The 26,843-nt window shown below is 61.1% G+C and overlaps 1 protein-coding gene across 1 annotated transcript; it reads left to right on the plus strand.

The window, feature by feature from the left end:
- On the plus strand, positions 1–26,409 carry SRRM3 (serine/arginine repetitive matrix 3). The gene is made up of 15 exons (XM_068656019.1): positions 1–80; positions 7,274–7,531; positions 10,061–10,162; positions 14,374–14,508; positions 14,744–14,824; positions 15,229–15,258; positions 15,570–15,638; positions 15,988–16,023; positions 16,263–16,313; positions 16,441–16,545; positions 16,835–17,006; positions 22,222–22,511; positions 23,331–23,561; positions 23,697–23,834; positions 26,043–26,409. The coding sequence occupies exons 2-15, from the start codon at positions 7,308–7,310 to the stop codon at positions 26,257–26,259; spliced, it is 1,881 nt and encodes a 626-aa protein (XP_068512120.1). The 5' UTR covers positions 1–80; positions 7,274–7,307; the 3' UTR covers positions 26,260–26,409.
- Positions 26,410–26,843: the final 434 nt, after the last annotated feature.

A 26,843-nucleotide genomic window follows, 5' to 3' on the forward strand; every position in this document is an offset into this window, starting at 1 on the left:
GGCGCTGGGCGGGCTGAGGCGAGCGGAGCCGAGCGGAGCGGAGCGGAGCTGTCCGCTTCAGCACCGCCGGGAGGGGCCGGGTGAGCGGGGCCGGGGGGGCTGGGGGGGCCTGGGGGGGTCTAAGGGGGATTTGGGGGGGATGTAAGGGGGATTTAAGGGGGTAAAAGGGGGATTTGGGGGGGTATATAGGGGATTTGGGGGGGTATACGGGGGGTATGGGGGGGCTCAGGGGGGGTATAGGGGGGGTATATGGGGGGTATGGGGGGTGTTGAGGGGTTTGGGGGGGATTTGGGGAGGGTGTGGGGCGTTAAAGGGGGCTTAGGGGAGGTGTTGGGGGTTTAAAGGGGGGTTAAAGGGGGTTTATGGGGGTTTTGGGGGGTGCAAGGGGAGCACGGGGGGGGAAAGGGGGTAGGGGGTGAGGGGAGATGCCATGAGGGGGGGGTTGGGGTTTTTGGGGTTTGGGGGTTTGGGAGTGTGGGGGGGTAAAGGGAGAGGGGTGGTTGTGGGGTGTTACTTGGGGAGGGGTCAGAGGAGCGGGGTTTTGGGGGGGGTTGGGTTTTTTTTAGGGGACACACGGGGAGTAGGGAGATGCTGGGAGACCCCATGGGATGGGGGGGGTGGGGGGTACCTAAAAGGATAGAGGTGTGATTTGGGGATGGTGTTATTGGGATGGTGTTACTGGGGGGACAATGGGGTTGGGGAAGGGGGGTCGGACAATTTTGGGGCTCCTCAGGAGCACCCCGTGTGCACGGTGGGATGGGGATGGGCCGGGAAGGGCCCAACAGCCCCATGAGACCCCATAGGGGGGGCTGGGGGCTCCCTGTTGGCCTAGAGCTTGCGGCGAGGGGAATGCACAAATCACCCCAAAACCCGGCCCCAAAAAGGGGCAGGTTCCTAAAACCCTCTGTGGGGTTTGGGGGGGGCAGAAGGGGCAGGGCTGGGCTGCTGGCGGGCTCCGTTATGGGGTCGGGGTGGCTCGGGGCCGGGCTGGGGTCCTTCATCCCCTTGGTGTCCCCACTTTGGGGGGGCTCGGGGCTCGGTGTCCCCGCTGTGGCCCCCCAGGTCCCGGGGGTCCCATCCTCAGCGTCCTGATGGAGGCAGCCCCACTCCCTACGGCACGGGGGGGGGTTACAGGAGCTGGTGGGGGGCTCTTGGGGCCAGAAGGTGGCCGGGTTTTAGGGCAGCATTGCCGGGGCTGTGCCTGTGTTCCCCCCCCCTTGGTTTCCTGCCCCCTAAATGGGTTTTGTCCCCGCAGGGAGATGCGGCCTTGCCCCGATGAAGGGCTCCCTGGGGTGCCGTGCCTGCTGGGCACCCCGCAGGCATCCTCAGCCCCCCCAAATTTACGCTGTGGGGATGCGGTGCCCCCCCACCAGCACCCTACAACCCGGGAGGCGGTAGCTGGGCTGCGACACGCTGCCTTAACCCACTCCCGGCTCCTCTCCGTGGAGGAAACCCCCAAAACCCCCCCAAAATCCCCATCCCCAATTCCCCTGCCCCAATTTTGGCGTGCCGTACGGCGCCGCGGGCAGGCGGATGGGGCCGAGGGGGGGGGGACACAGCGGGACCCCCGCTCCTCGGCGTCCCCAAAGCCCTTCGCCTTCCCTCCCAGCTCGTGTCTTCTCCCGGCCAGGTGGCCCGCGGCTTATATAACGTGCTCAGCCCCGGAACAGCTCCTCCCGTTACACAACGGGCACCGCGCCCGGGGGGGGGGGCCCCCATTGCCTGCCCACCCCCCCCCCGGGACCCCCCCCTTGCACCCCGTTACCGCCGCGGGGAGGCGAGCCAGTAGGGTCGGGATTGGTGCCGCAGCCCCCTGCTGCTCTGGGGGCTCAATATTTGCTGCTTTTATTATTATTTTATTATTTTATTGTTATTATGGCCGTGCCCCCCCCCACATCATCTGCTGTAGGGGCGGACGGGGTGAGGGTGCCCCCGGGGGGTTGTCCCCAGCCTGGGGGTGTCCTTAGGGAGGGCTGGGGGTGTCAGGATCCATCCCTGGCCCTGCTGGTGCCTTGCTGCTTCCCCCGAGCCCCCGCTGTTTAAGCACCCCCCCTTGGGGTGAAGGCTTTGGGGGCAGCATGGTGTGGGGTGTTGGGGGGTTCCTGGGACAGGGGCTGGGTGAAATTTGGGGACTTTGGTGTCACCCGTGCCGTCCTGTGCTGTGCCGTGACACCGGGACTACCAAAACCCATGGATTTCGATGCTGCCTGCTGGACACCCTCCCTCACACATTTGGTGGTGCCCCCCCCCCCACTAATAGGTTGCTTTTTGGGGCCGGGAGCACACCCCAACCCCTCTCCTCCCTTCGGGCTCCTGGCTCCCCTGCAGAGCATCTCCCCGCTCCTCGGAGGACCCGTGGCACCACCCGTCCCTCTCCACGCACCACCGTCCCCCCGTGCCCACCATCCCGTGGGGTCCTGCCCCTCTCCGTGCCCCCCCGGACCCCCCCGGTCCCATTTTTTGGCACTCCGGGAAGGAGCCCAGTTGCTTAGCAACTCTTTGGCTTCTCCGCCAGCCTCCTCAGCTATTTAAAACACGCAGCCACGCGCACACGCCGCGTACGCACGGGCAGCAGCGAGCCCTCGCCCGGCTCGCCAGCCCCCCGTTAGCCCTGACGGGGTGGTCCCAAATCCTTCGGGTCCATCCCGGTGTCCCCCCAGCTCTGGCCGTGCTGGGTTTTGCTGCGGGATGGTGCGGGACATGGCTGGGGTGTCCCCAGGGATTGGGTTTTTGGGGTGCCCTTTGGGCGCCCAGCGCTTTTCTGCTCCCCAAATTGTGGGGTCCCCGCGGGCTCAGGGCGGAGCTGATGGGCTGAGCCTTTGCAAGCTGCTCTCCTTCTGTTTTCTTTTTTTATTTTTTATTTTTCCCCTTCTTGGAGGTCTGACTCATGGGTTTTGGCACCGGTCGGCCCAATTAAGAACAGCAACCCGAGACTTTTCCTCCTGCTGACTCCAGCCGGGTTTTCTGCCTTCGTGCAGCCAGGCGGAGGCCTTCTCCGGCCACCTTCAAATAATTAGCAGCCTGTAACGAGGCTGGAAATGCTTAGGGAATGGGGTGACTCCTGCTGTGGTTGGGCACAGATTTGGGATGGGACGGGGATGGGTGGAGGATGAGGATGGGAATGGAAATGGATGGGGATGGGATGAGGATGAGGATGGAGATGGAGGATGGGAATGGGATGGGGATGGGGATGGGATGGGATGGGATGGGATGGGATGGGATGGGATGGGATGGGATGGGATGGGGATGGGGATGGGGATGGGATGGGATGGGGATGGGATGGGTGGCGGATGAGGATGATGATGGAGCTGGAGGATGGTTTGTGGAGGATGGGGCTGCTCCCTGGAGCAGGTGGGCTCTCCTCCTTCCAAACTGTGCCGTCTCGGCGCAAGCTGCCAGCAGCAGCTGAAAGCTTCATCCCCCCGCTTCCTGGTGCTGCTTCCCTCCTGTAAACAAGTGGGAGATTTTAAAGGGAAAACCGCTGCTCTTCGTCTAAAGGGCAGCCATCCCCTCAGGGGACCCCGCAGCAGCTGGAGCCTCCCCCGAGGGGATTTTGGCCTTTGGGGGGGCTCAGCGCCGGCCTCAGGCCCCGGCCAGAGGCTCGCCGCCATCGCCCCGTGTCTGGTGCAGCTGGATGCGGCCAGAATTAATTGAGCACCGGCCGGAGGCGGCTTTAATTAGTGCAGCAGCAAGGGGGAGGCCAGCTGGGTGGGGGGCACCCGGGGGGGTGCTTCCCTGCCCCCAGGAAGGGGGTGCCCGGCCCTGGGCACGAGCAGGGAGCTGGGTGGGGAAGGATTGGAGCAGGCAGCTGGGGAGAGGTGTGTTTGTGGGCAGGGAAAGCTAAAGGCCAAAGAGGTTTGGTGGAATAATGTTTGTGGGGATGGGATGGGGATGGGGTGGGGACGCAGCACCTCCAAACGTTTCCAGAAGCTGAACGCAGGCAGCAGAAAGCGCCTGTGAGGTGAAAACCTATTTTGATTTCCCTCTCCCCAGCCCTAATGGTGGCTCTTGGAGTGCCAGCGGGGAGGATCGGGATCCCAAAACACGAGCACAAAGGGCTCAGCAAAAAGGGATGAGCTGGATTCACTCGGGAGTTCCCCCAGAGCTGCCCCCAAAGCCCTGGCACGGCGGTGCTGGGACCTCAGGCGGCTCGGTGGCACCGCGGTGGTTTGGGGACGGGTGGCAGCACTCGCCCCGAGACACCTTCTGCCCCCCTCTGCAGGGCGGCCGGGGTCTGGCTGCCAGCGCTTGATGATTTGTGGGTAATTACTGCAGATAATGAAATATTTAACCGTCGTGGTTAGAGCTGTGGAGAGCGCTCAGCCGGGCAGGGAGCCGCTGGCCTTCGGGCAGGGCTGATATTTGGGGAGGGGGATGGAGGCTGGGGAATGGGGATTGGGAACGAGGATGGGGATGAGGCCAGGGACTGGGGACGAGGATGGGGATGGAGGCTGGGGATGAGGTTGGGGATGGGGATGGAGGCTGGGGATTGGGACTGGGGACGAGGATGAGGATGGAGGCCAGGGATTGGAGATGAGGAGGTTGGGATAGGGCTGAGGATGTGTTTGGAGGCTCAGGATGAGGCTGGGGATGGGGTTGAGGATGGATTTGGAGGCTCCAGGCCATCCCCGCCGTGTCGTGGCCGATGACTGAATGCTGCGGAGCTGACAGCCCCCCTCCTGCAACGTGTCCCTTGCAGACGGGGTGTTTTTGGGGTATCTCCTCTGGGGACAAGGGGGCACAGACCCAGCCCACCCCTCCGGGGGCTCCTTCTGCCCCAGCACGCTGTGCTGTTGGCACCAGGGGTGCAGGGTTTGCTCCGTTTGCTTTTTTTTTTGTGGTGTGTGTGTCCATCCAGGGCTTTTGCTCGTGGCTCTGCTTCGCTATTTATAGCCGGGTGGTGTTTGTGGGTAGTTTTTTTTTTTTTTTCCTCTTCCTTTGTTTTCCTGCCTGTGCCTGTGCCGTCACCGAGGCAGGATTGCTGTTATTAGCTATCATGGGGAATATTACTCACGGCGGAGCACTTCCCCTCCCTGCCACCCCCGGCCCCTTGTCCTCAGCTGCCTGGGGAAGGCTTCGAGCCAGCCGGGGGGGGGACTGGCTGCGTGACACCCACCCGGGCACCCCACTGCTCCCCCCACCACCACCCCGAGCCCTCCCGGGTACCCGCGAGCAGCCAGGACCCATCTGGGGACCACCGGGTCCCAGCCCCTCTCCCCCTGCCCCGCAGGGACCCTGCGGAGGGGATGGGGACACGGATGGGGACATTGGACGTGGCTGCGGTGATCTTTGAGCAAATTGCTCGCCGATCGACCCGGGGGTGTTGCACAGAGTGAGGGCTCTGCTCTGCTTGCCTCCAGCTTCTTGTGCAGAAACCGGGAGGCTTGAGGATGAAATTAATTCCTGCTGGGGGAAGCAGGCAGAGGCTGCTGCTGCAGGAAGCATCCCCTCCTTCCCCCTCTCCATCCCCCGTGGATGAAACCCCCCAGCAGGGGAACGTTTCCCGTTTGGAAGCTCCCCCATCCCCACATTTTTGCCCTGATGGGGGAAAGGCAAAGATTTTGGGGAAGAGCAGCCCCGCAGCCGGGTTTCCTGCAGCATCTCCCACCCAGAGCCACGCGGGAGCTGGGCAGCTCCTTGCTGCAGGGCATTGCAGGCCCCGAAATTCGGGCACTGCCCTGCTTGCTGGAGCAACAATCCCAGCCCCTCCGAGGGCTTTTAAACCCAGAGGTGCCTCCTGCAGCTCCCTGTGCTGCTGGGGGTCCCCGTGTGGCTGGGGTCCGAGGGGACTTGGGGCGTGCAGAGCTCCCCCCCCCCGCTGTGGAAACGCAGCCTGCTGGCTCCTGTCGGCGCGGTAATAACGGGGAAAAAAATAGAAGGAAGAACGCCGTGTAATTAAGCAATCAGCTGCCGTCCTCGCCGGGCAGGGCTGTCAGGAGACAAATGACGCGTGGGGCAGCCGGGGGCAGCGGGGAAGCCGGGATGTTCCCGGGGCCCCCCGTGGCACGGCAGCTCTCCATGCTGAGCCCCCGTTTTTGGGGTGCTGGGGGCACCCCTGCCTGCCAAACGGACCCCATTGTGCCCGTTTCTTCTCCGTGGCTGCCCCAGGCAGGGCTCGGAGGCTCTGGAGGGGCGCAGACAGCAGAGCTTTGCCCTCAAACCCCGCTGCCCCGGCTCCGTCTGACCCCACACGGCTGCGGGTGAGGGCATGCTGGCCGGGAGGTGACATCTCCATAGAAATCCTGCCGTAGCCGTGCCGCTTTCCGCGGGTTTCAGCCATGGGAATCAATAGGCTTTAATAATGCAGGAAGGTGCGCGGGGAGGACGGGGATGTTGGGCCCTGCTGCTGCTTTCACAGCCGTGCTGGAGGAATCAGAGCTCTCCACCGGCTCCGCGTCGCATCCCGAGCTGTGGGCAGATAATTTTACAGCCGGGGGCGCTGGGTGACCCGCTGGGTGTGCAGCCACAATGCCGGGATGTGGCAGGGCGTGCTCGTTCGCTCCTTTTCACTCCTTCTCTCCCAGCCCTTCCCCTCCTCGTCCAGCTCTCCCATCCCTGACTGTGCCATCTCAGCCCCTGGCGTGGCCGTGCCAAAGGGACTTGGCTCCCCTTCTCCCTGCCCTGCTTTTTTTTTTGGTGTGTGATGGCATCGACGCCCACGTGCCCAGGTTGCGTTCACGCTGCTGTCCTTGTCACCCCTGTGACAGGGTGTGCAGGCAGCGCCTGTCCTCAAAAAAGCCTCTCAGGCAGGGTGCTGCCAAGGGGAGCACCCCCGAGGTTCAGCTGTGTACACAGAGACACGTCTCCGAGTCCAAAATGAATGTGGGGGGAGCGTGTGTGCATGGGGGGTGCTCTGCCTGTGCCTTTGGTCATTTTCCTTTGGGTAGGGCTTTGTGGGAGAAGCGCTTGTGGGAATCTGAGGTGCAGCAGGGGGGTTGTGCGCTCAGGGGTGCTCCAGAGCTGCTGGGATCGGGGCTGTCACAACCTGCACAGACACCCAGTGGGGCAATTTGCGCCTTTCTGGCTGATTTGGGATTTTTGGGATCTAAGCACGGTCGCAATTCTCCTTCCCCACGGCTTGGGGACATCATCCAAAGCCCAGCACAGCACTGTCCCCTCCAAGGGGCTATTTCTGGAGCCTCACAGCCCACACCAACATCCACCCAGCACCATCCCCAGCGCTGATGCACCTCTCTCTGAGATTTTGGGTCACGGCAGAAAGGAACGAAGCCAGGGCAAGGAACTGACCTGTGGCTCTTCCTCCCCCCCCCAGGTGCTGCGTGCCTCCAGGCCACCCCCCCAGCACCATGGCTCTCTACAACAACGGGGCCAACGCGCCCTCGCCGCAGGAAGCCTCCAACGGCTTCGCGCAGCCCGGCGCCTCGGGGACGTGGCACAAGGCCGAGGAGGAGGTGAGGCTGGCGGAGCCCAGCCTGGTGAAGAAGGCTCACCGCGAGATCCTGGACCACGAGCGCAAGCGGCGGGTGGAGCTCAAGTGCATGGAGCTGCAGGAGATGATGGAGGAGCAAGGGTGAGTGCTGGGCGCTCGGGGCTGGGTTGGGATATCCTGCAGTTGGGCACCCCCGTTGGATACCTCCTGGCACCTCCTCCTGCCCCTTTTTCTCTCTAAACCACCCTGAAGTGGCAAACGTCCTCATTTGGGGGAAAAAAAAATGTCTTTGGGTGGATTGGGCTGGTCTCTGCAACGCCTCATGGGGTCTTTTGGGATGAGAAAGGGCCAGTCTGTGCCTCGTGGGTTAGGGAAATGAAGCAGAGCTGTGGCTGAGCCCCAGGTGAGGCCGGTCCAGTGCTTCGGTTTGTCCCTGCCTCCCCTTTCACCCTCCAGTTTTGGGGCTAAAGACTAACTGATGGAGCAAATTCTTCAGCGCACGCAGGGCGACGGGGACTGGCATCAGCTGCGGAGAGGGAAAATGGATTGAGGGAAGGCTTCGCCAAGGCTTTCATTAAGAGCGCAGCCGTGACCTAGAATTAAATTGTCTCACACAGACTGGAATAATGATTACGCCTAATTTGTCGTTATGGAAATAAATAAGGCTGACCTGGCGCCTTGGGGAGCCCGGGTCCTCCTTTCGGGTTCCCGTGCCCTACGAGGAGCCTTACTATGAGTAGTAGTAGTAGTGCAGCGGGTAGTAGCGCCGTGGTGATGGGTATTGTTGCTGCTGTAATTGTCTTTGCTGTTATTAAGGCTATTAATAACAGTGGGGACAGGGATCCGCCGAAATGATAATGTAATTACAGCAATAATCTTGGCCGACCTGGTTCACCCCCCTCTGCGCGGGGGCTCTCCCGGGGGCTGCAGGGGAAGCTCCTCAGGGGTTTGTGCCTGGCCGTGGCCCCTGCGCCTCAGGGATTTGTCTCTAAGGGCAGAGACCCTGTGGGGTGAGGTTCCGTGACAGCAGGGGAGGTTTTTGGGGATTGAAGTGCTCCCTGGTTCCCTTCAACACGGATGGATCCTGCCTGCTCTGGATCCGCCCGCTCCAGGCTGCCTGCGGGGTTACTTGCTGGCTGGTGCCTGGATTTCTTCTCTGGAAAAGGAGCGTCAGCAATTTCTGGTTCCTTCCCCACCCTGTTCTCTGTGTTAACAGCAAAAAATCCTTCTGACAGGGTTAGGAGCAGCCGCTCTGCAGCCAAACCTCAGGCTCCCCTTGCTGCAGGGCTGGGGGGAGCCTTGGGGCAGGAACGCCTTTACGGGCAGGATGGAAGCAGATTTTGGGAACCTGCCAGCCCCCGTCCCTCTGCATGGCACAGCCAGATCCAGCCCTGAGGTGCTGCTGTCCTCCTGCCCGTGGTTCTGATGACAAATCCAGCCCTTCAGCCGTCTGCAGGCTGCTGGAAACGCCTCGTGGCAAGCTCTGAGAGCGTGGTGGGGCTGCTGGAGCAAGCGGGGAGAAAGGCAGGTCCCCAGAAAGAAAAGGAGAATTAAACGGCCCCTTGGTGGCCGTAAACTTGGCCACGGTCGCCTGTCCACCACCTCCAGCTTGATTTCATGTCCCCACTCTGAAAGCACTGCCCATGTTAATACCCCACTGCAACAAATCTTTGCCAGCTCCCTGCTCGCCAGTGGCCCTGGGTGAGGTGCAGAGCTGCGTTTTGGGGTGCTGCTTTGTTTTTAGGGCCCCCCAGCCCTGGCGTGCTGCAAGGCGTAGGGAAGCAGCCAGGGCTGCCTGGTTCACTGCCCTCCTCCCGCTCAGCAGCCCTTGCCGGCTGGAGCATTAATGAGCCCGTTTCAGTGCAAATGAGCTCGTTAATATTAATCCCCATCTCGTTCTGGCGGTGGCAGAGCTCTGCACCCCCCTCACCCTCCTGCAGGACGCAGCCCAGGTGCCACCCTGTGCCTCCCCCTCCCGGGGACGCTGCCGAGTTGCTCCACATGGGCATTTCCAGCACGGCACCGCTGGGTTTTGGGGTCGGGGATGCGCCCGGTGCCCTTGTGCCGCTGCGGGATGCGGCACAGGGCTGCCCGGCGCGGGCTGTCACCGATCCCTCCAGCGTCTCAGGGACAGCTGGAGCGCCGTGCTTTGCCGCGGCTGTTTGCAGATGCCAGGGACAAAGTGATTAGTGTCTCTCGTTAATAACCCTGCAGTGGCCTGAGTCAGCGTTCGGTGCTAGTGCAGAGCTGGCTCGGCTGCGGGGCCGTGGCGCAGCGCGGGGACGAGCGAGGGGATGGAGGAGAATCCCAGCCCTGCTGGCTGCGAGGACAGCCTCGTGGTCATCCTCCTCCTGCACCTTCCTCGTGGCCCCTTCGTCTGGAAGAAGGGGAAGTGGGGCTGAGAAGGGCACGGAGGGTGGTGGCAGGGCTCCAAGTGGAGGGCCCTGCTGTCCTCCACGCCCTGATGGCCGTCCCAGTGCCACCTCTCCTCCCCAGCCCCTCTGGCCACGCGCCAGTCCTGGAGGTACGGAGGTCATCAGCAGGGCCCTGCCCTGAGTGCCCTTCTGTTGGTCACCCTGCTCCTGTCCCAACCCTCGGGGGACGTGCAGCAGCCCCTGGAGGGCCCGCACAGCATCCCCGCCTGCCCTGACCACATCTCTGCCCATCCAGGTACTTGGAAGAGGAGATCCGGCAGAAAGTGGGGACCTTTCGGCAAATGCTGATGGAGAAGGAAGGCGTGCTCACCAGGGAGGACCAGCACGGGCGCCAAATGTAAGTGAGGCAGCTCCAGGTCGGCCCGTCTGCGTGTCCGACTCGTCTGTCACACGTTGTGCTGCTTGTCTGGGAGACACAACCCGGGTGGCCACCAAGGATGGATGGATGGATGGATGGACGGAGGGTTTGTTAGATGGTTGGTCGGTTAGCTAGTTAGATGGTTAGATGGTTGGTTGGTTAGATTGTTGGTTGGTTGGTTAGATGGCTGGTTGGTTGGTTGGTTAGGTGGTTAGATGGTTGGTTGGTTACATGGTTAGATGGTTGATTGGTTAGAATGTTGGTTGGTTGGTTAGATGGCTAGATGGTTAGATGGTTGGTTGTTTGGTTAGAATGTTGGTTGATTGGTTAGATGGTTGGTTGGTTAAATGCTTGGTTGTTTAGATGCTTGATTGGTTGGTTAGATGGTTAGATGGTTGGTTACATGGGTGGTTGATTAGACGGTTGGTTGGTTAGATGGTTGGTTGGTTAGATGGCTGGTTGGTTAGATGGTTGGTTGGTTAGATGGCTGGTTGGTTAGATGGTTGGTTGGTTGATTGGTCTCTTTGTTGCTTGGCTGGTTGGTAGGAGGCAGGTTTGGCCTCTCTGAGGCAGGGTACTACCTCCGGAGGGGTTCTCCTGCCCCGGTCTTTGGGCAGTTTCTCAGTGCCCATCACAGAAGATGAAACCAGAGCGCAGGGTGCTCAGCTCACCCATCAGCTGGTGGCAGAGACCAAGCCGCAGGTTTGGGGTGCAGCACGGGGTGCAGATGGCTCCAGCCACTCGTGCCCTGCCTCTGCCTGGCCACAGCTGTCACCAATGTCACTGGAGCAGAGCAGGCACCAGCTTGGTCCTGGGGAGAAAGATGAGATGTTCAGGCCATGCCTCACTTCTGCCTGCTCCTGCTATTTGGTTGCCTTTCCTGCTCTCTCCAGGGCTGAAATCACAACTCTGCCTCCATCCAGGCAAGGACATCGATTTCGAGTCCTTGCTATTAACTCCATAATGCAGAGTAATCCTCCTGCCCAGCTGCAAAGCTGGGGTAACTCACCTTGGGGATGGTCTGGGAGGCTGCCTGCTGTCCTGTAACCCCAGTAATATTCGCGTTAGCAGTACTAATCCTTAATAATAGCAACAATAAATAATGTAAGAGGCCCAGGCAGGGCTTGAGCCTGCTTTTCACCAGCACAGACCCAGAGCAGTGCCACACCTCTGTCAGACTGCCGTGAAACCCAGGAACCCCATGGAGAAAGCTTCCCCAAGCAGCTCTGCCCTGTGCTGCTGCCTCCTCATTGCTCCTCGCGCTGCTTCTGCCCCGGGATGGCGCCTGGGGCTGAGGTTTGCTGTGCAAAGCAGCCCTGCTGCTGCTGGGGACGTGCCACCCGCTCCTCCCGCCCTGCACGGGACCATCCCCAGCCCCGCGAGGGGCTGTGCTGGCTTGATGATGATTTATCTGTGCGCTGCTTAATGGCCCAGGCAGCGTGGCTGGCCCGGCGCACACCATCCATCAGCCTGGAAACCAGGTCACTTGGGACAGGAATAGATGCTGCAGGTTCACTGAATATTAATGCTTCATTAGGGTCAGGAAATCAGGGCGAGGGGGAGGCGGGGAAGCCGTGGCGGTGGGGGCAGCCTTCCCCTGCCAGCAGCCTCCCAGCGGGGACAGGGCTGGGCTGAGCCCGTCCCGGTCGGGGTGCGCAGCCCCATCCCCATCCTGCAGCAGCCACGAGCGTCTGGGGTCCTCCTCCAGGCAGGGATCAGTGGGATAAACAAGGTGTGGGATAAACCAAGGCGCCTGGGTCACCCAGGTGTCCGAGCATCCAGGTGGCGTGTTAACAAGTGGCCTTTGCCCGTGGGACCTGAGTCATCTTCAGGGCATCTTCCCGAGAGGCTGCCCAGCTCGTTAGGGCTGGCGCTGTAACGAGCACAGGGGTGCGTTACGGGTACCCCAGCAGCCCTAGCTGTCACCTCTCCCCACTGGTAGGCTACCTCTGCAGTCTGAAGGGTAATCGTTAGATTAGCCCCGGGGCTATAAATAATAGTGCTGAGCTGGAGGGAGCGGCCTCAAAGCACAGGAGAGCTCCAAGGAGCACGGAGGTGCTTGGGGGAAGCTGGGAGGGGATCCCAAAGGAGGTGGTTCCCCATGTGTGGGGACCTGGCCTGCAGAGGTCCCCGCCAGAGGATGTCCTGGATGCAAAAACCTCTGCACTTGTTGAAGGAGAGGCTGAGGGAGGGAGCTGCAGCAGTGCTTCAGATAAACACGCCCAGCCTTCTGCAACGGCTGGAGGCTGGGAGAGCCCCAGCGCAGGCACCTTGTGTGCTGGTCCTGTTCCAGCACCTCCCTGGACGTCTACAAATCAGCCACTGGGCTGGCTGGGCTGCGAGCCCAAACCAGCTGCTCTCGTTTCAAAGCACACGCGAAAAGCTCAGCATCGGCTGCGGAAATCCCCAGGGGAAACCGAGGCACCGAGCAGAGCCGTGACCACCTGAGCCCCGGCTTGCTCTCTGCACCCTCGCAGCTCCTGTCTGTGCGTGCACAGCCCAGCCTCACGGCCCTCTGCTGGCTGAGGGGCTGCTCGATGGCCAGGTTAGGGGGCCTGAAACAAAATGCAGGCGTGTGGCAGGAGGGGAGGTGTGAGAGGGGCACTACAGGCTGAGCACAGCTGGCAGCAGGAGCATGAGGTCCAGCACCGCGACGTGGTGCCGTCTCAGCTGCCCACCGAGCAGAGGGTGCAGCAAGAAATTATCTCCGTTTGCTCAGCTCCCTTCTTCCTTCCCCCTTTCCATGGTTTGGTTGCTGTTCGAAAGGCATTTTCGTGGAAAAGGAGGGTCAGGAGCCGAGGGGCTGCGCTTCTCCAGCAGCTTCCCCTGCTGCCAGCCCCCCGGCTAGCACATCTGGAAGAAGCCAGGGTGGGACACCAGCTAAAAATCCTGCTTCCTGAGGCCACATCTCCTCTGGGGGGTGAGAGCCTGGGCTTGCTTGATGTCAGCACCCCCAGACACTGCACCACCCAGTGCAGTTACCCAGAGGGGATGGAGAAGTGTCCCCAGTGCCTTCACTTCCCTGGGGATCTGCCCTCGCCCAGCACCCGTGGCAGCTGGATGCCGTGGGCCGTGTCCCGGAGCACCCACAGCCTCTGGGACCCGAGGACATCCAACCCACGTGTCCTTCTGCTGCCAAGGAGCTTGAACACCACCTGAACTCTGGCAGAAAGGGAAAAACAAAAAAAAGAGGGGGAAAAATAACATCTGGCACCATGTATCCTGCACCCAGAACTACTCCTGGCTGTGCTGGTGGCACCGAGACGCCCTGAGCCCAGTGCCACCGGTGCTGGAGGCAGCTCGTCCTGTGGGTGGCCATCCCCAGTGGTGACATTGCTAGGAAAGATTTCATCAGGGCTCTTTGACGTGCTTTTCCTGCTCCACCTCCCTCTCCTGGCTGCTGTCACCGAGCCCCCAGACCCCTGGCAACATTTGGGGCTCGGGAGCTCAGCCGCTGCCCCACATCCTCACCAGGACATCCCCAGCCCACCTGATGGGGATGGATGCTCTGCCCCGGGGGGATTGAAATTGGTCCTGGGGCTGATGGCACAGCAGGAGGGGGGGAGCTGGGGAGCTGGGGGCAGCAGGGAGAGGCTGGCCAAGGGCTCCCGGGTCCCTCCTCTCCGGGTCCAGCCCGCAGCCCCGGTAGTCAATGGCAACCTCCTGTCCGTTTCCATGGCAGCGGGAAAATTAATGTTGACGAAGCTGCTCGAGAGGGAGAGGAGACCCTGGTGGCTTCAGGCCTGATGTCCCCCCCTTCCTCGCCTCGGCTGGCTCGGGGGGACGTCACCCATCACCTCCCGTGCCAAGCCTGCAGCAGGCTGGGCACCGGTCCCAAAGCCCGGATCATCCCGGGAGCTCCTGCCACCAGCCGGATAATCCCCGAATCCCCGGTCTTCCACCAGCTCCTCTCACCCTAATCCGTCCCCTGCCACCCACCTGGGCTGACCCCGCTCAGCCCCGCAGGGCAGCACGGGGCTCTGAGTGATGCTGGGGACAGGGAGGTGGTGGCACGGCCCTGGGGATGTCCCTGCGGCAGCCCAGCGGTGACGTGCTGCGGGGACAGGACCCTGATGATAACTCAGGTGTCACCAGGGTGTCCCACCCAGAGCTGCCAAGCATCCCCTTTCCCGGCCCCGATTCAGCTCCAGCAGAGCCCCGAATTCATCCCGCGTCTCCTCCTTTGGCAGAGTGATAGAGAACCACCACGGGCTGGACGGGGAGGACTACGCGGCGCAGTACCCCGAGTACGGCGAGGGCTGCCTGCTGCAGTGCGACTGCTCGGCCGAGTGCTACCGCGACGACAGCAGCCACCGCGAGTACAGGTCCGGCCACGGCGGGCAGCGGGTTTTTGGGGGACAGGGGGATGGATGTCCCCGCGTGGTGACCCCCCATGCACCCCAATCCTCATGCTCTGCCTTGGCACAGCCACACCGCGCTCAGGACACCTAGGTCAAGGTGTGATGGCCACGGTGACGGTGGCCAGGGCGCAGTGACAGTGGCCAGGGCACGGTGGTGGTTTTCTGTTCTCACCCCAACGCTGCCTGTTCTTTCCCTCAGGCTGAAGAGACGGTCCAGCAGCTCCACCTCGCCGCCGCCCAAGAAGAAAAAGAAAAAGAAATCGGGTCACCGCCGGAGCCGGTGAGTCCACGCTTGTCCCCATGCTGCCCCCGAGACCTGGAGGGTTTGACCCTGCAGCTCTGCTGGGTCTCCCCAAGCAGGTCCCCTCCCTGCTCACCCCGTCCCAACAAGCTGAAGGCTTTCAGAGGGGATTTAATGATTTTGGGTCATTAACCCAGCCCTTGCTGTGCTCTCGGGTTGTGGCTGGGGGCTGCAGGGTGCTGGTGCATCCACACCCAGCACCATCAGCACCCAGCCTCCCTGGGAGGGCAGAGCACAGCCCCGCGCAGCACCGGGCAGGATTTGGCTGCTGGGAAGGGGCCGGCTCCGTCCACCACCCAGGTCCTGCCCCAGTTTGCATGTCCTGGAGCAGTGGGAGGATGCTGTCCTTACTGTCCCTTTCTTCTCTGCCTTTCCCGCGGCAGCAAAAAGAGGAAACCCGGCTCGGAGCGCAGGTGAGTGTCCCGCTCCCAACCCCCCGGGGGAATTGGCTGCTCCAGCCCCGGCTCCTGCTGGAGGCTGTGGAGCCCACGAGGTGGCAATGGGACACAACGGGATCTGGCTGCCCTGGCACCGGGGTTACCCTGAGCTGGACTCTCCTTTCTGCCCCCTGGAAATAAATCCCATGCAATATTCATGCGTCCCAGGGGCTGTCCGGCGACGTGGGGTGCCAGGGGTTGGTGGGTCACGAGGATGGGACTTGGGGTTCCTGCTGCACCCCAGCTCCTTGCTCCCACCCTAAAGGCACCCACTTCCCCCCCCTCAGCTGCGACAGCTCCTCACCCATCCGCAAGGAGAAGAAGAAGAAGACTGGAAAGAAACACAGACGCGACAGGTAGGATGGATACGGCTCCTCCAGGCGCCGTGCTCCTGGGGCTGGGGACAGCGGGGCTGCTTGGTGGCTGCGGGGAGGGCTGGGGACCGTGGGGAAGCCCCCGGGGCTCTGGGACTGGGGTGGGTTGGCAGCATGGGCAGGGCAGGGTGCTGGGTGACCCTCCAAGGGGGCAGGCAGTTCTCCGAAACACAGGCTGTCACCTCCTGATGGCCAGGCTGCCCCGTCCAGTGACCCAAACTGGTGGTTCCCAGCCCCCTGCCCTTGTCTCTGTCCCTGCCATCCCCTGGGGCTGCCCAACCTTCGCCCCCCGCCACAGCTCACGGTGTCTCTGCGTCCTCTCCATCCCCAGGTCTGAGTCGGGGTCCAGGAAGAAGAGAAGACACAGGTGAGAGCGAAGGCAGCCGGGAGCCATCCCACCGCCACCTGTGCTTGGTGCCAGCGTCCCCCTTGCCCCATGACAACTCTGCTGGTTGTCCCCCACCCTTGGAGGTGGCACGGGGCCACCCCACGCTCTGGGTGCGCGTTGGCCAGGGCTCAGCAGGGTGACCCATCGCGCCGGGCATCATCACTGCCCCTCTCCCCCTCTCCCACCTCTGCCTTTTCACCTCTCTGCCCTCCCCGCAGGTCCCGCAGCCCCAAAAACAAGCGGAAAGAGAAAAACAAAGAGCGCAAGAGGTGAGGCGCCGCGGGCAGGCAGCTGGCAGGGTGCTGCCCTGTGGGGCCAGCCCCCCCCCCAAACCTCTGAGCTGCCCGGCACGGGGGGGCTCAGCCTGCCCATCGGCCCCGGCCGTCCTCCCCGCAGGTCCCGCAGCGAGTCGCCGGCCTGGCGGTCGCACCGGCGCAGCAGCTGCAGCTCGCACAGCGCTTCGCTCTCCTCCGACTACAGCAACTCCAAATCCCCCGGCAGGTAGGAGCACCCCCGAGGGGGTGTCCCCAGGGTGGGGACCCTTGGAGAAGGACGGGAGGGGAGCGGGGCGATGCTGCAGCACCAGGGGTGCTTGGAGGGGTTGGAAATGCAGCAGCAAGGTTTCAAACCAGAAAATGTGCACTGGGAGAAACTCCAGAAGCAATTTCTTGCCCCATTTCTTGCTTTGGCAAAGCCTGTGCTGCAGCCCCAGCTTGGGTGCCACCTCCGTGCCGGGTTGGGGATGGAGGGGACACATCGGCCACCCCCCTGACCGTGCCGTGCCCCTCAGGCTAAGCCCCAAGCACCGCGAGGACGGCCCCAAGGGCAGCAGCGCCCGCTCCAGCCGCAGCCCGTCCTCCTCCTCGCCGCGCCGCTCGGCCTCGCCGCACCAGAACGGGCACAAGGGCAGCGCCCAGAACGGCCGCCACAGCCACGGCGCCGCGCTCGAGGAGCCGCCGGATGTACGTAGGCTTTTCTTGCACCACGGTTCGCTGCCCTCTCCTCTTCCTCCTCTTCCTCCTCCCTCCGCAGGACCCCCACCCCCCGGCTCTCCTCTCCCCTCTTTCCCCACTCACCCGGCCGCCATCTGGGGGGCACCGGTGGCGTCGGGGTCGGGGAGATGGATGGGGGCACCGGGTGCTGCCCGTCCCCCTCCCCGGCCGTTCTCTGGCTGCACAATGTCCCCCCCACCCTGGGGGGTGCCAGCCCCTCTCACACGGCCGCTCCGTGGATGTCACACCCCGGGGTGTCCCCGATGGCTCAGTAGGGTCACCACCAGGCTCAGCGCTGCCATGGGAGTGGATTGAGCCCAGATGGCTGAGAAATGGCTAAAAATGGAAAAAATGATTTCCCTGCCGCTGCCAGCCCATCCCAGCACCAAGGTGCTGGTGCCAGCGGGACCCCAGCACCAGTCTGGGCACTGGTTTAAGGCCAGGAGAGGGCTCGGAGGGGGGGCTGGGGCTGGGTGCTCACATTTTAGGCACTCAGGGTCCCCGCGGCGGGTGACTCAGGGCTGACTGTCCCCAGCCCTGCCAACTGCCCCGGCAAAACCCCGCTGCGCCGGGGCCGCTTGTCCCCACAACGCTCCCGCTGCCCCAGCGGGACGAGGGGGCCAGCCCCAGTTTAACCAGTAGAGGAGGGGCTGGGAGACCACCGGAGCCCACCTCTCGGGCCCCCCTCCACTTTCTTCTTTGCTGTGGTTTCGGCTCACCTTTTTGGGGGTGCGGGTGCTGAGGAGCCCCCACCCTGGGCACCCAGCATCGCCCAGGCCGCACGAGCTCCCTTGGCTCCCCGGCTCTAGCGGGACTTTTCTCCGACAACTTCTCTCTCTTTCTCTCTCTCTTTCTCTCTCTGTTTATTTTTTTATTTTTGGTTGTTTGTTTGTTTTGTTTTTTTCTTTTCTTTTTAATCCCATCTGTGTTTTTCTTTAGCCTCCCATTTGAAAAAAATCCCAAACGGTAATATACAATTCCATTTCTTGCTCAGCAGAAGCAGGGAAGAGGGGGAGGGAAGGGCAATGAAACATGCTTTTTTTTCCCCCCTTGTTTTAGTTTCCTTTATCATGATTTCTTTTCTTTTCCTTCGTGATGTACAGAAATGCAAACGATATATATCTCTTATTTTTTTTTCCCCCTGTCGTCGTTGTGTTGTTCTAGAATTTTTTGCTTTTGTGTGTGTTAATGTGGAGAAGAAAAACAAAAACAAAAAAAAAAAAGAAAAAAAAAAAAAAGAAGATGTGTTTTCTAAATATTTACGACCGTTGAACACTGTATTTCCATTCTCTATATTTTGAACACGGAATTTAAAAGGGAAGATAACCGAGCAGCTCTGAACCGAAAAGGGAGCGCGCTCACCCCAAAACCCAGCCGCAAATTGCCCTTTGCCTCCTCAAATTGGCTGTGGCCCCACTGCCCGTATGGCAGCCAACCCTGGCACCATGGGGATGTTTTCCCCGTGGGTCCCCACGTGTGATCCCGTTAGGACGGGGCCGTGGGGGCTGTGGCATCCACCCAGCCATGACCCCTCCGGGCTGGGACCCCCGTGCTGCTCCCCGAACATCCTCAGCATCCATCCTGAGCTCGGCCCCACAGACCAGCAGCAGCAGGGCTGAGCGCCCTCCGCCTGCCTCAAACCCTCCAAAACCACCAAATTCAGCCCATTTTCCCCCAACGTCCACGCCCGGGCTTCCCCAGCTCCCCAAGCCCCCCAGGTGCCCAGGGCCGGGGCGCTGCGTGGGGTTGACTTCCCTTTTAAATGCCCAGTCCCGTCTCCATCCATCCCTGCCTCCGGCTGCCTGCCCATCCTCCTCGCGCTCGCCCTTCCTCCCCATTTCTCTCTCCTCCTCCTCGCTCTCTCTCCCACACGCACTCTCCGGCCCCAAATTTCTCTCTGGTTTTCTTGGGGCCGCTCCCGGTGCCGACGCCGCCCAACAAACCTCCACGCGTTGCGCTCCATCCGCCGCTTTCCTTGCATGACGTTTGGGATCGGTGACGTTCGGCAGCCACCTTCCAGCCCGAAAAACGCTGCCGGGTAGGGGCCGGGCACAACACGCAAGCCGGCAAACCCGCCGCAGCCGCGAAAGCCACGGGCTTTCCATTGAAGTGAAATAATGTATAAAAAAAAGATGCAAACGAGACCAATTTAAAAACAAAAAAAAAAAAGTCTAAGCAAAGCAAACTTGATTAGCAAAGGGGTCTAAATCACATTACTAAAGAGTCATTGTCTTTTTCCCATTCTGCACTCCAAATGTGGAGATTATTGTTTTCTTTTTTATTATTGCATTCCTGTCACTGCCAATTCAGAAGGTAGGTATTTCGTCCACCTCTGCACGTTCACTTCTGCAGATGAGCCTGTTGAAAAGCACCGTAGCTTGATTTAATGTTATTTTCTCTTTCTTACTTTCTTTCTTTCTTTCTCTTTCTTTCTTTCTCTCTTTCTCTCTCTCTCTTTCATTTTGTCTCTTTTTGGTGGCTATATATAATTTTTTTGATTTGTATGGTTTTCCCCAGTTAGCTGCAAAGCCATGCTCTTCTCTTACGTTCTTCTCTTTGATTTTTTTGCCCTGTCCATGTAATATTTTTCTTTCTTTCCGCCTTTTTCTCTTCCTCTTTTCCTCGTTCTGTTGGTAGAATGCATTTCTGTGTGTTTTAGCCCTCTGAGTTTGTGTTCGTTCCCACAGACGGTACAGTTACCATGAGTCGGTTTGAGTTCCTCCGTGCTTCTTAGGGGCTGGCTAATGAGACCGAGCACAATTAGCGAAAAATAGAGGCAAAGAGCAGCAGGTGAACCCCAGTGCGTCACAAGGAGTCGCTGGGGCACGGGTGTTTTGGGGCGAAGGACTGGGAGGGAGGATAACGAACGAGAAATTTGGGGAGATTGGGATTTTTTTGCCCCTCCTGGGGCTGTGGTCATGGTGGTGAGCTGGAGGACCGGGGGAGAACATTTTGGGGCAGCGGTGGTGAAAGGCTGAGACCTTCCATGCATGGGAAGGAACCAGGTGAGGTGAGAGGCAGGACGGGGAGCACAAGCACCCCGAATGCATTTTCCCTTTGGGGCCAGACCTTTGCAAAGGATTTTTTTGGGTTTGTTTGTTTGTTTTTTTTCAATAGAAGCCCCCTCTGCCCTCCCCATCCCTCTCCCTGCCTTGTGGGTGTGAAGCCCACATCCCCACAGCATGGATAGCAAATATGTGTGCGAATAATGCGCTCGGGAAGAGGACACCTCGCTCTGGCTTTCTCTCTCTTCTTCTTCTCCTTCTCCATTTCCAGTTTTCCCTCCCCAAAAGTAGGGGTGGGGACAGGTGTGGCTGAAGCCCCTGTCCCCTGTGAGGATGCTGCTGGTGGGGCATCCATTGCCCCCACCACTTCTCTGCCTTGCCGGAGAAATTGCAAAAGAAGTTAATTGTTAAAGCAATCATAAAAATGCACCAAACCACCCCATTTTGGCTCCGGCAGGTGGGGCGCACTGCTCTGTGGCTGTAGGGGCTGGCTCAGCCCCCTCGTCAGTGGGGACAGGGGCATGATGCAGGACAAGCCACTGGCGGGGTGGCCTCGTGTCCCTTTGTCAGCATCTTCATCGCGGACCCGTGGTGCATCGTCTGCTTCTCTTTTGGGGGAGAAAAGCAGCGTTTAGGATTAATTGTATTTGAGGCAAAGGGACGGCAAGGAAACGAGGTCCCCGGCTGCCCCCGGGTGCATCAGCACCTCCCAGCTCCCCGTAGGCCCCACCAGGTCACGCAGGATTCACCCCTCTGTGGGCACTGGGGGCTGCCGGGGGCGAGACCCCAAAGCTTCCCCATCGCCCTCTGCCCCCCAGACCACGTTCACCAGCTCGGTTGGGGCTGGAGCCCCCTGCTCCCCAAATCCCAGCCCAGAATTCGGGGCTGTCACCGTGCCGGTGGCCCGATGTCACCGCCAGGTAGCTAGGAGGGGTCCTCCCGGTGTCTGAGCGTAGGAGAAGGGAGTTGTTTTGTTTTATTTCTCTCCTCTCGCTGTCTCTGTCTCTCCTCCTCTCTCTCTTTTCTTTCTCTCTTGCATTTTTGTGAATCTAATGATGCACTTATATTGCCCCGCTTTTCCCTTCTCTTCATACCTTACCTACTAAAGGAGGAAATGCCACTTTTTTGGTAAGTGGATGTTAACCAAGAGGGACTTAAAAAAAAAAAAAAAAAAGCATATAATGGAAAAAAAAAAAAAAAAAAAGGAAGCAGAAAGCAAAGTCTGTGTTGAGTGCTGATGAGGACTTAGCAGTTCCCTGCAGAGTCACAGCTAACAGATCAATGCGTATCCCAGGAAGAGTTCAGAGACATTCGTTTATCTCAGTACCGATGACATTTGTGAAGTTTTGGTTTGGTTTTTCTTTGATTTCGATGTTTTCTTCTTTCTTTTGGTTTCTTTTTCCCTTCTCGCCCCCCGCCCCCCGACTCCCTGCCTTGCCCTCCATCGTTGCTCTGTGCCGTCTTCCTCGTTTCTTGATTTGTTTTAAGCCAAAAGCCGTACTATCTATAAAACCTATGCATATATAAACGTATAGATATCTATATATGTGCATGCATCTGTGTGAGCAGACCTCCCGCCCCGCGCCCGCCCGGCCCCATCACCTCTTTGGTTTCACCCTCTCTCCCACTGCTCACTCTGATTTATTCCCCCCCCCCGCCTCCCCTCTTCTCATTTGTTCTTTTTTTTTTTCTCATTTTCCTCAGTTTGTTTGGGTTTTCCGCCCCTTTTCCTTTCACCTTTCTTGTTTGGGGCGGGCGGGCACCGGGGGTTTGCTTTATCTCCTCTCCAGGTGTCCGGGGGGGGGGGTCGTTTCTTTCCCCTCCCCGACGACTTTGGGGTTTCTTGGATTTTTTTGGTCCCTCCCTTCTTCCCCAAACCCTTCTTCGTTTCTTGGTTGTTTTTTCTTTTTTTTTTTTCTTTGGTTCGTTTCCTTATTATTTTTTTTTTACGTTTTTGCATGCGGAGGTTTGCATGACCCACGTTGTTGAGGGCGAGAGGCTGAGGAAGGTGCAGGGTAGCGTCTGTGTAGCCTGCCTTAATGCGATGTGCGTTGACGTTGTGCGCCGAGCCCCGGCCCGGCGCGCCCCGTTAAAAACCTCTTTCTCCTTCTTTCTTCTCTTCTCCCCTTTCCGCCTGTCCCCCCTTTTTTTTTTCTCTCTGTCTCTCTTCCCCCTGCCAGAGGCCGGCCTCGCCGTCCCCCTCTCCGTGGCCTCGCGGCAGGACGGACCCGCCGTCCCCTCGCACCCGGGGCAGCCGTCACGGCGCCCGCTCGCCCTCGCCGGAGCGAGCCAAGCACGGCCACCGGCACCGCTCCCGCTCCGCCTCGCCGCCCCCGCGACACCGCGGCCAGGCCCCCCGCCAGCCGCCCCCCACGGGGCTCAGCCCCAGCGGCTACAGCAGCGACTCGGAGGGCTCGGGCTGCTCCCACCCGCTCGGCCCCGACAGGACCCACGGCGCCCACGCCAAGAAGTAAGGGGCTCTCCGGGTGCCGTCACGTAGGAGCCACAATTTGGTTCCATAGGGTTGGGGCTCCAGGGTTGGGTGCAGGTTGGGGGACACCAGGATGGAGGTTGGGGAATGGGGGAGGCCCATGGTGGTGTCCCGGTGAGCAACGCAGTGCCTGGATGGCTCTGTGGGGTTATGGAAGATCCCGCTGTGGTGAGGCTGCACCTTGAGTGCTGTGTTCAGCTTTGGGCCCCTCACTACAAGAAGGACGTCGAGGCCCTAGAGCATGTCCAGAGAAGGGCGACGAAGCTGGTGAGGGGCCTGGAGCACAAGGCCTGTGAGGAGCGGCTGAGGGAGCTGGGGGGGTTTGGGCTGGAGAAGAGGAGGCTCAGGGCAGAGCTCATTGCTCTCTGCAACTGCCTGAGAGGAAGGGGTGGGGAGCTGGGGGTCGGCCTCTGCTCACAGGTAACCAGTGATAGGAGTAGAGGGAATGGCCTCAAGTTGTGCCAGGGGAGGTTCAGGTTGGGAATGAGGAGACATTTCTGTCAGAAAGAGCAGTCAGGCACTGGGACGGGTTGCCCAGGGACGTGGTGGAGTCACCGTCCCTGGGGGTGTTCAAGGGAAGGTTGGACGTGGTGCTTGGGGGCATGGCTCAGTGGGTCATAGAAGTGGTTGGGGGACAGTTGGACCAGTTGATCTCAGTGGTCTTCCCAACTTTAATTATTCTATGAGTCTATGATAATCAGGGTGTTTTCAGGGTGCTTCTGCTCCCCCGTGGTCACAGAGGGAAATGAGGAGCAGTGGGGACACCCTGGGGACGTTCCCCCCCTCTGCCCCTTGCAGGGTGAAGGAGCGGCACCACCGGGGCCGGCCCAACAGCAGCTCGGAGTCGTCGGCCAAGCACTCTCGGCACGGGGCCTCGGAGCGCAGGAAGAGCCCCTCGCACAGCACCGGGCACCGCAGCAGCTCCTGGAGCTCCAGCGGCTCCCTCTCCAAGTCCCGCTCCCGCTCGCGGGAGAAGAGGGCCGGGCGCAGCCGCAGCCGCTCGCCCTCGCAGAAGAAAACCGCCAGCAGGTCAGCTCGGGGGGCACGGGTGGCATGGGGGGGCACGGCTCGGGGCTTGGGGTGTCCCGGCTGGAGAAGGGCTGGGTGTTCCTGCAGCCCGCCCCGGTGCTCCTGGTGCCCCTGACACCCCTCGTCTTGGTTTAGAGAGAAGGACAACGAGCCCCGAACACGCCACGGTGACCCCGATCCCGCCCGGGCCCGGCGCCGCTCCCGAAGCTACTCCCCCATCAGGAAGAGGAGACGCGATTCCCCCAGCTTCATGGAGCCCAGGAGGATCACCAGGTGGGGCCCGGCACGCGCAGCCACCACCGCTGGCACGGCCCCTGGCTGAGCTGTGCCCCCAGCGAGCCCCAAAGGGGTGGGGGGTGGCAGAAAGGATGGGTGGGTGTGTGGGTGGTCTGGACCTCAAGTCCTGTGAGGAGCAGGTGAGGGAACTGGGGGGGTTTGGGCTGGAGAAAAGGAGGCTCAGGGCAGGCCTCATTGCTCTCTGCAACTCCCCAAAAGGAAGGGGTGGGGAGCTGGGGGTCGGCCTCTTCTCGAAGATGACTGGTGATAGGACCAGAGGGAATGGCCTCAAGTTGTGCCAGGGGAGGTTCAGGTGGGAAATGAGGAGACATTTCTGTCAGGAAGAGTGGATAGGTATAGGGACGGGTTGCCCAGGGAGGTGGTGGAGTCACTGTCCCTGGGGGTGTTCAAGGGAAGGTTGGACGCGGTGCTTGGGGACAGGGTTTGTTGGGTGACAGTGGTGGTAGGGGATGGTTGGACCAGATGAGCTTGGAGCTCCTTTCCAACCTTAATGGTTCTGTGAGGCTGTGGGTGGCTGGCAGAAAGGATGGATGGATGGGTGGATGGGTGGATGGATGGACGGACGGACGGACGGACGGACAGATTGACAGACAAGGAGCTTTGAGGACAGACACACAACCCTGAGGATGAATGGGAGGATGAACCAGGCTGGCCCTGCAGCTGGGTACCCAGCCTGCCTCCAACACCACAACCTTCTGCTCTCCTCCCGTTTGCAGACAGCAGATACGAACTCGTTTTACTTCCAGCAAGAAGCCCAGCCCCAGGGCGTTGCCTCCTGCCCTCCAAATGCCATTTTCTCCTCCCTGAGCCCTTACTGACTCAGGATGCGGGGCTCCAAGGCGGGCAGTGCTTAGTGCCAGATGAAGCAGTGTGCATTTATAGCATCTCGTTAGCATGCGGTGCTGGCCGCACTACGGGTGCGGAGCTGAGATCGCCTCCTGTCCAACCTATTTGTCTCCCGTGCTATCAGCGGGGAGATCGGGGGCTGTAGCACGGAGCTGGCTGGATTTTGCTTGCTCTGGAAGGATTTTGGTTTCTCCTGGGCTGGACATAAGGAGAGCAGGCAGGAGAAATGCAGCCTGTACGCTGCGCTAAAGCTCTCTGCAGGCTTCCCCTGTGAAATACATGGGCCAGGAGAGGTCCTCCCAGCCCAGAGGAAGGTTTCTTGCTCGGGTACCGGCTGGTTCTGCCCTTCCCCAGCTGAAATCCCCCAGGGACAGAGGGGCTGCCAGCACGTGGCCCCGAAAGTGGCAGCCTCACATGGATGCAGGCAGCAGGGACACCGTGGGCATCCCTCCTCGCAGTCCTGAGCTGGATTTTCCCGGGATGCCCCGAGGAAGGTGGCAGGGAGGAGCTGTGGGGACAGGCTCGAGGACACAGCCCCTGGTCCTCACCATCCCAGGGGACACCAGCCCCGTAGCCTGGCCAGAAGCCCCCTTCCTTCGCCCTCCTGCCCTGTCCTTGTCCCCCTGCCTCCCCGGGGCCCAGCACCGCGTGGTCCTGCCTCGTCCCTCAGTGATGCCAACGTCTCCTTTTCCATTTCATCCCAAGGTTCCTCTCGGAGAGCATCGCCGCGGGCCTGGCTCCCAGGGTAACCTCCCCCCTTCCTCCTCCTCCTCCTCCTCCTCCTCCTCCTCTTCCTCCCAGACCTCTCCGTGTCTCCCCGGCTGTGTCTCTCTTCGGTCCCACTAACACCGCTCACCACGACGTGGGGCTGCGAGAAGGGGGCAAGGGGCTGCCTTGTCCCCCCTCCAGCCTCCTCAAGGATCCACAGGGCTCCGGGCTCAGTGTCCTGCACCAGTTCCAGACGTCTCTGCCCCCGGTCCCCCCCTCCCCGCTGTCCCCCTGCTCCCCACGTCCCCGTAGGAGCCGGGGAGGGTCGGACCGCGGGCAGCCCGGCGCTCGTCTCCCGCTAATCCCTAACGTCTCTTTTTCAGCAGCTTTCAATCTTTGGTGGCTGGGGAAACACAAAAGCCACATTAACCTGCTCACTTTCTGTCCTCGCCGCTGCCTAATCCAGGACTAACAGCCCGGGGGGGGGACCCGGGGAGGAGGAAGGGGCCGAGGGGGGGCCGGATCCTGACATCCCCAAACCTGGGGATGCGCGGGGCCGGTGCTTGGTGCTCCCTCCTCTTCCCCAACCTTCAGCAAGGCCCTGACTCAGTTTCCCTTTTCCCTCCGCAGCGCTCGCAAGCGTCCCATCCCCTACTACCGCCCCAGCCCCTCGTCCTCCAGCTCGCTGAGCACCTACTCGTACAGCCGCAGCCGGAGCCGCAGCTACGACAGCTACAGCACCAGCCGCAGCCGCAGCCGGACTCGCAGCCCCCCCAGCCGCTCGCGAAGCCCCAGCCGCAGCCCCAGCTACAACAGCCGCAGCAGCTCGGAGAGCGCCGGCTTCTGAGCCCCGCAGCCCCCCCACCCCAGCCCCGGGAGAACCCCCCCAGGAGGTGGAAAACCCCCTGGGGGGAAGCTGCAAAGGATGGACCCGGCGGTGTGGGGGGAAAGTTGGGGGGCGGATGGAAACCTTGCGGGGCAGTGGGCGCCCCCCAGCCCTCCCGGGTATTTTGGGGGTCGGGAGAGGGGAGGGGGGGGGATGGCTTCTTATTTTTGCAAACGCCAGGGTGGGGTGGGACGGGGTGGGCAAGCACAGAGCGAGGGAACAAATTGCTTGGCACAGACCTTGGACCGAGCCGGCGGGGCCCCCAGCGCGGTGCGCTCCCCCCGGCGGTGCTTCTTTTGGCTCGGTTGGACTTTTCTAGCACGCCCGAAATCAGCGTGTTTCTGCTGCCGACACCGAGAGGGGAAGAGGACACCCCCGGGGACAGAGGTGACACCTCTCGGGGGGGGTCCTGGCAGCCCCAACACCCGCGGAGCCGCAGACGAACAAAGCGAGGAGCAGCCCGGTGTCACCCCGTCTGCTCCCACGTGGGGCTGGGGTCCCTCTGCCTTGGTGCTGTGCGCCCCCAGCCCCTGCTGAACAAATGC

The sequence above is a fragment of the Anas acuta genome, chromosome 19 (genome assembly GCF_963932015.1).
Source record: "Anas acuta chromosome 19, bAnaAcu1.1, whole genome shotgun sequence".
In the NCBI taxonomy this organism is placed as follows: Eukaryota; Metazoa; Chordata; class Aves; order Anseriformes; family Anatidae; genus Anas; species Anas acuta.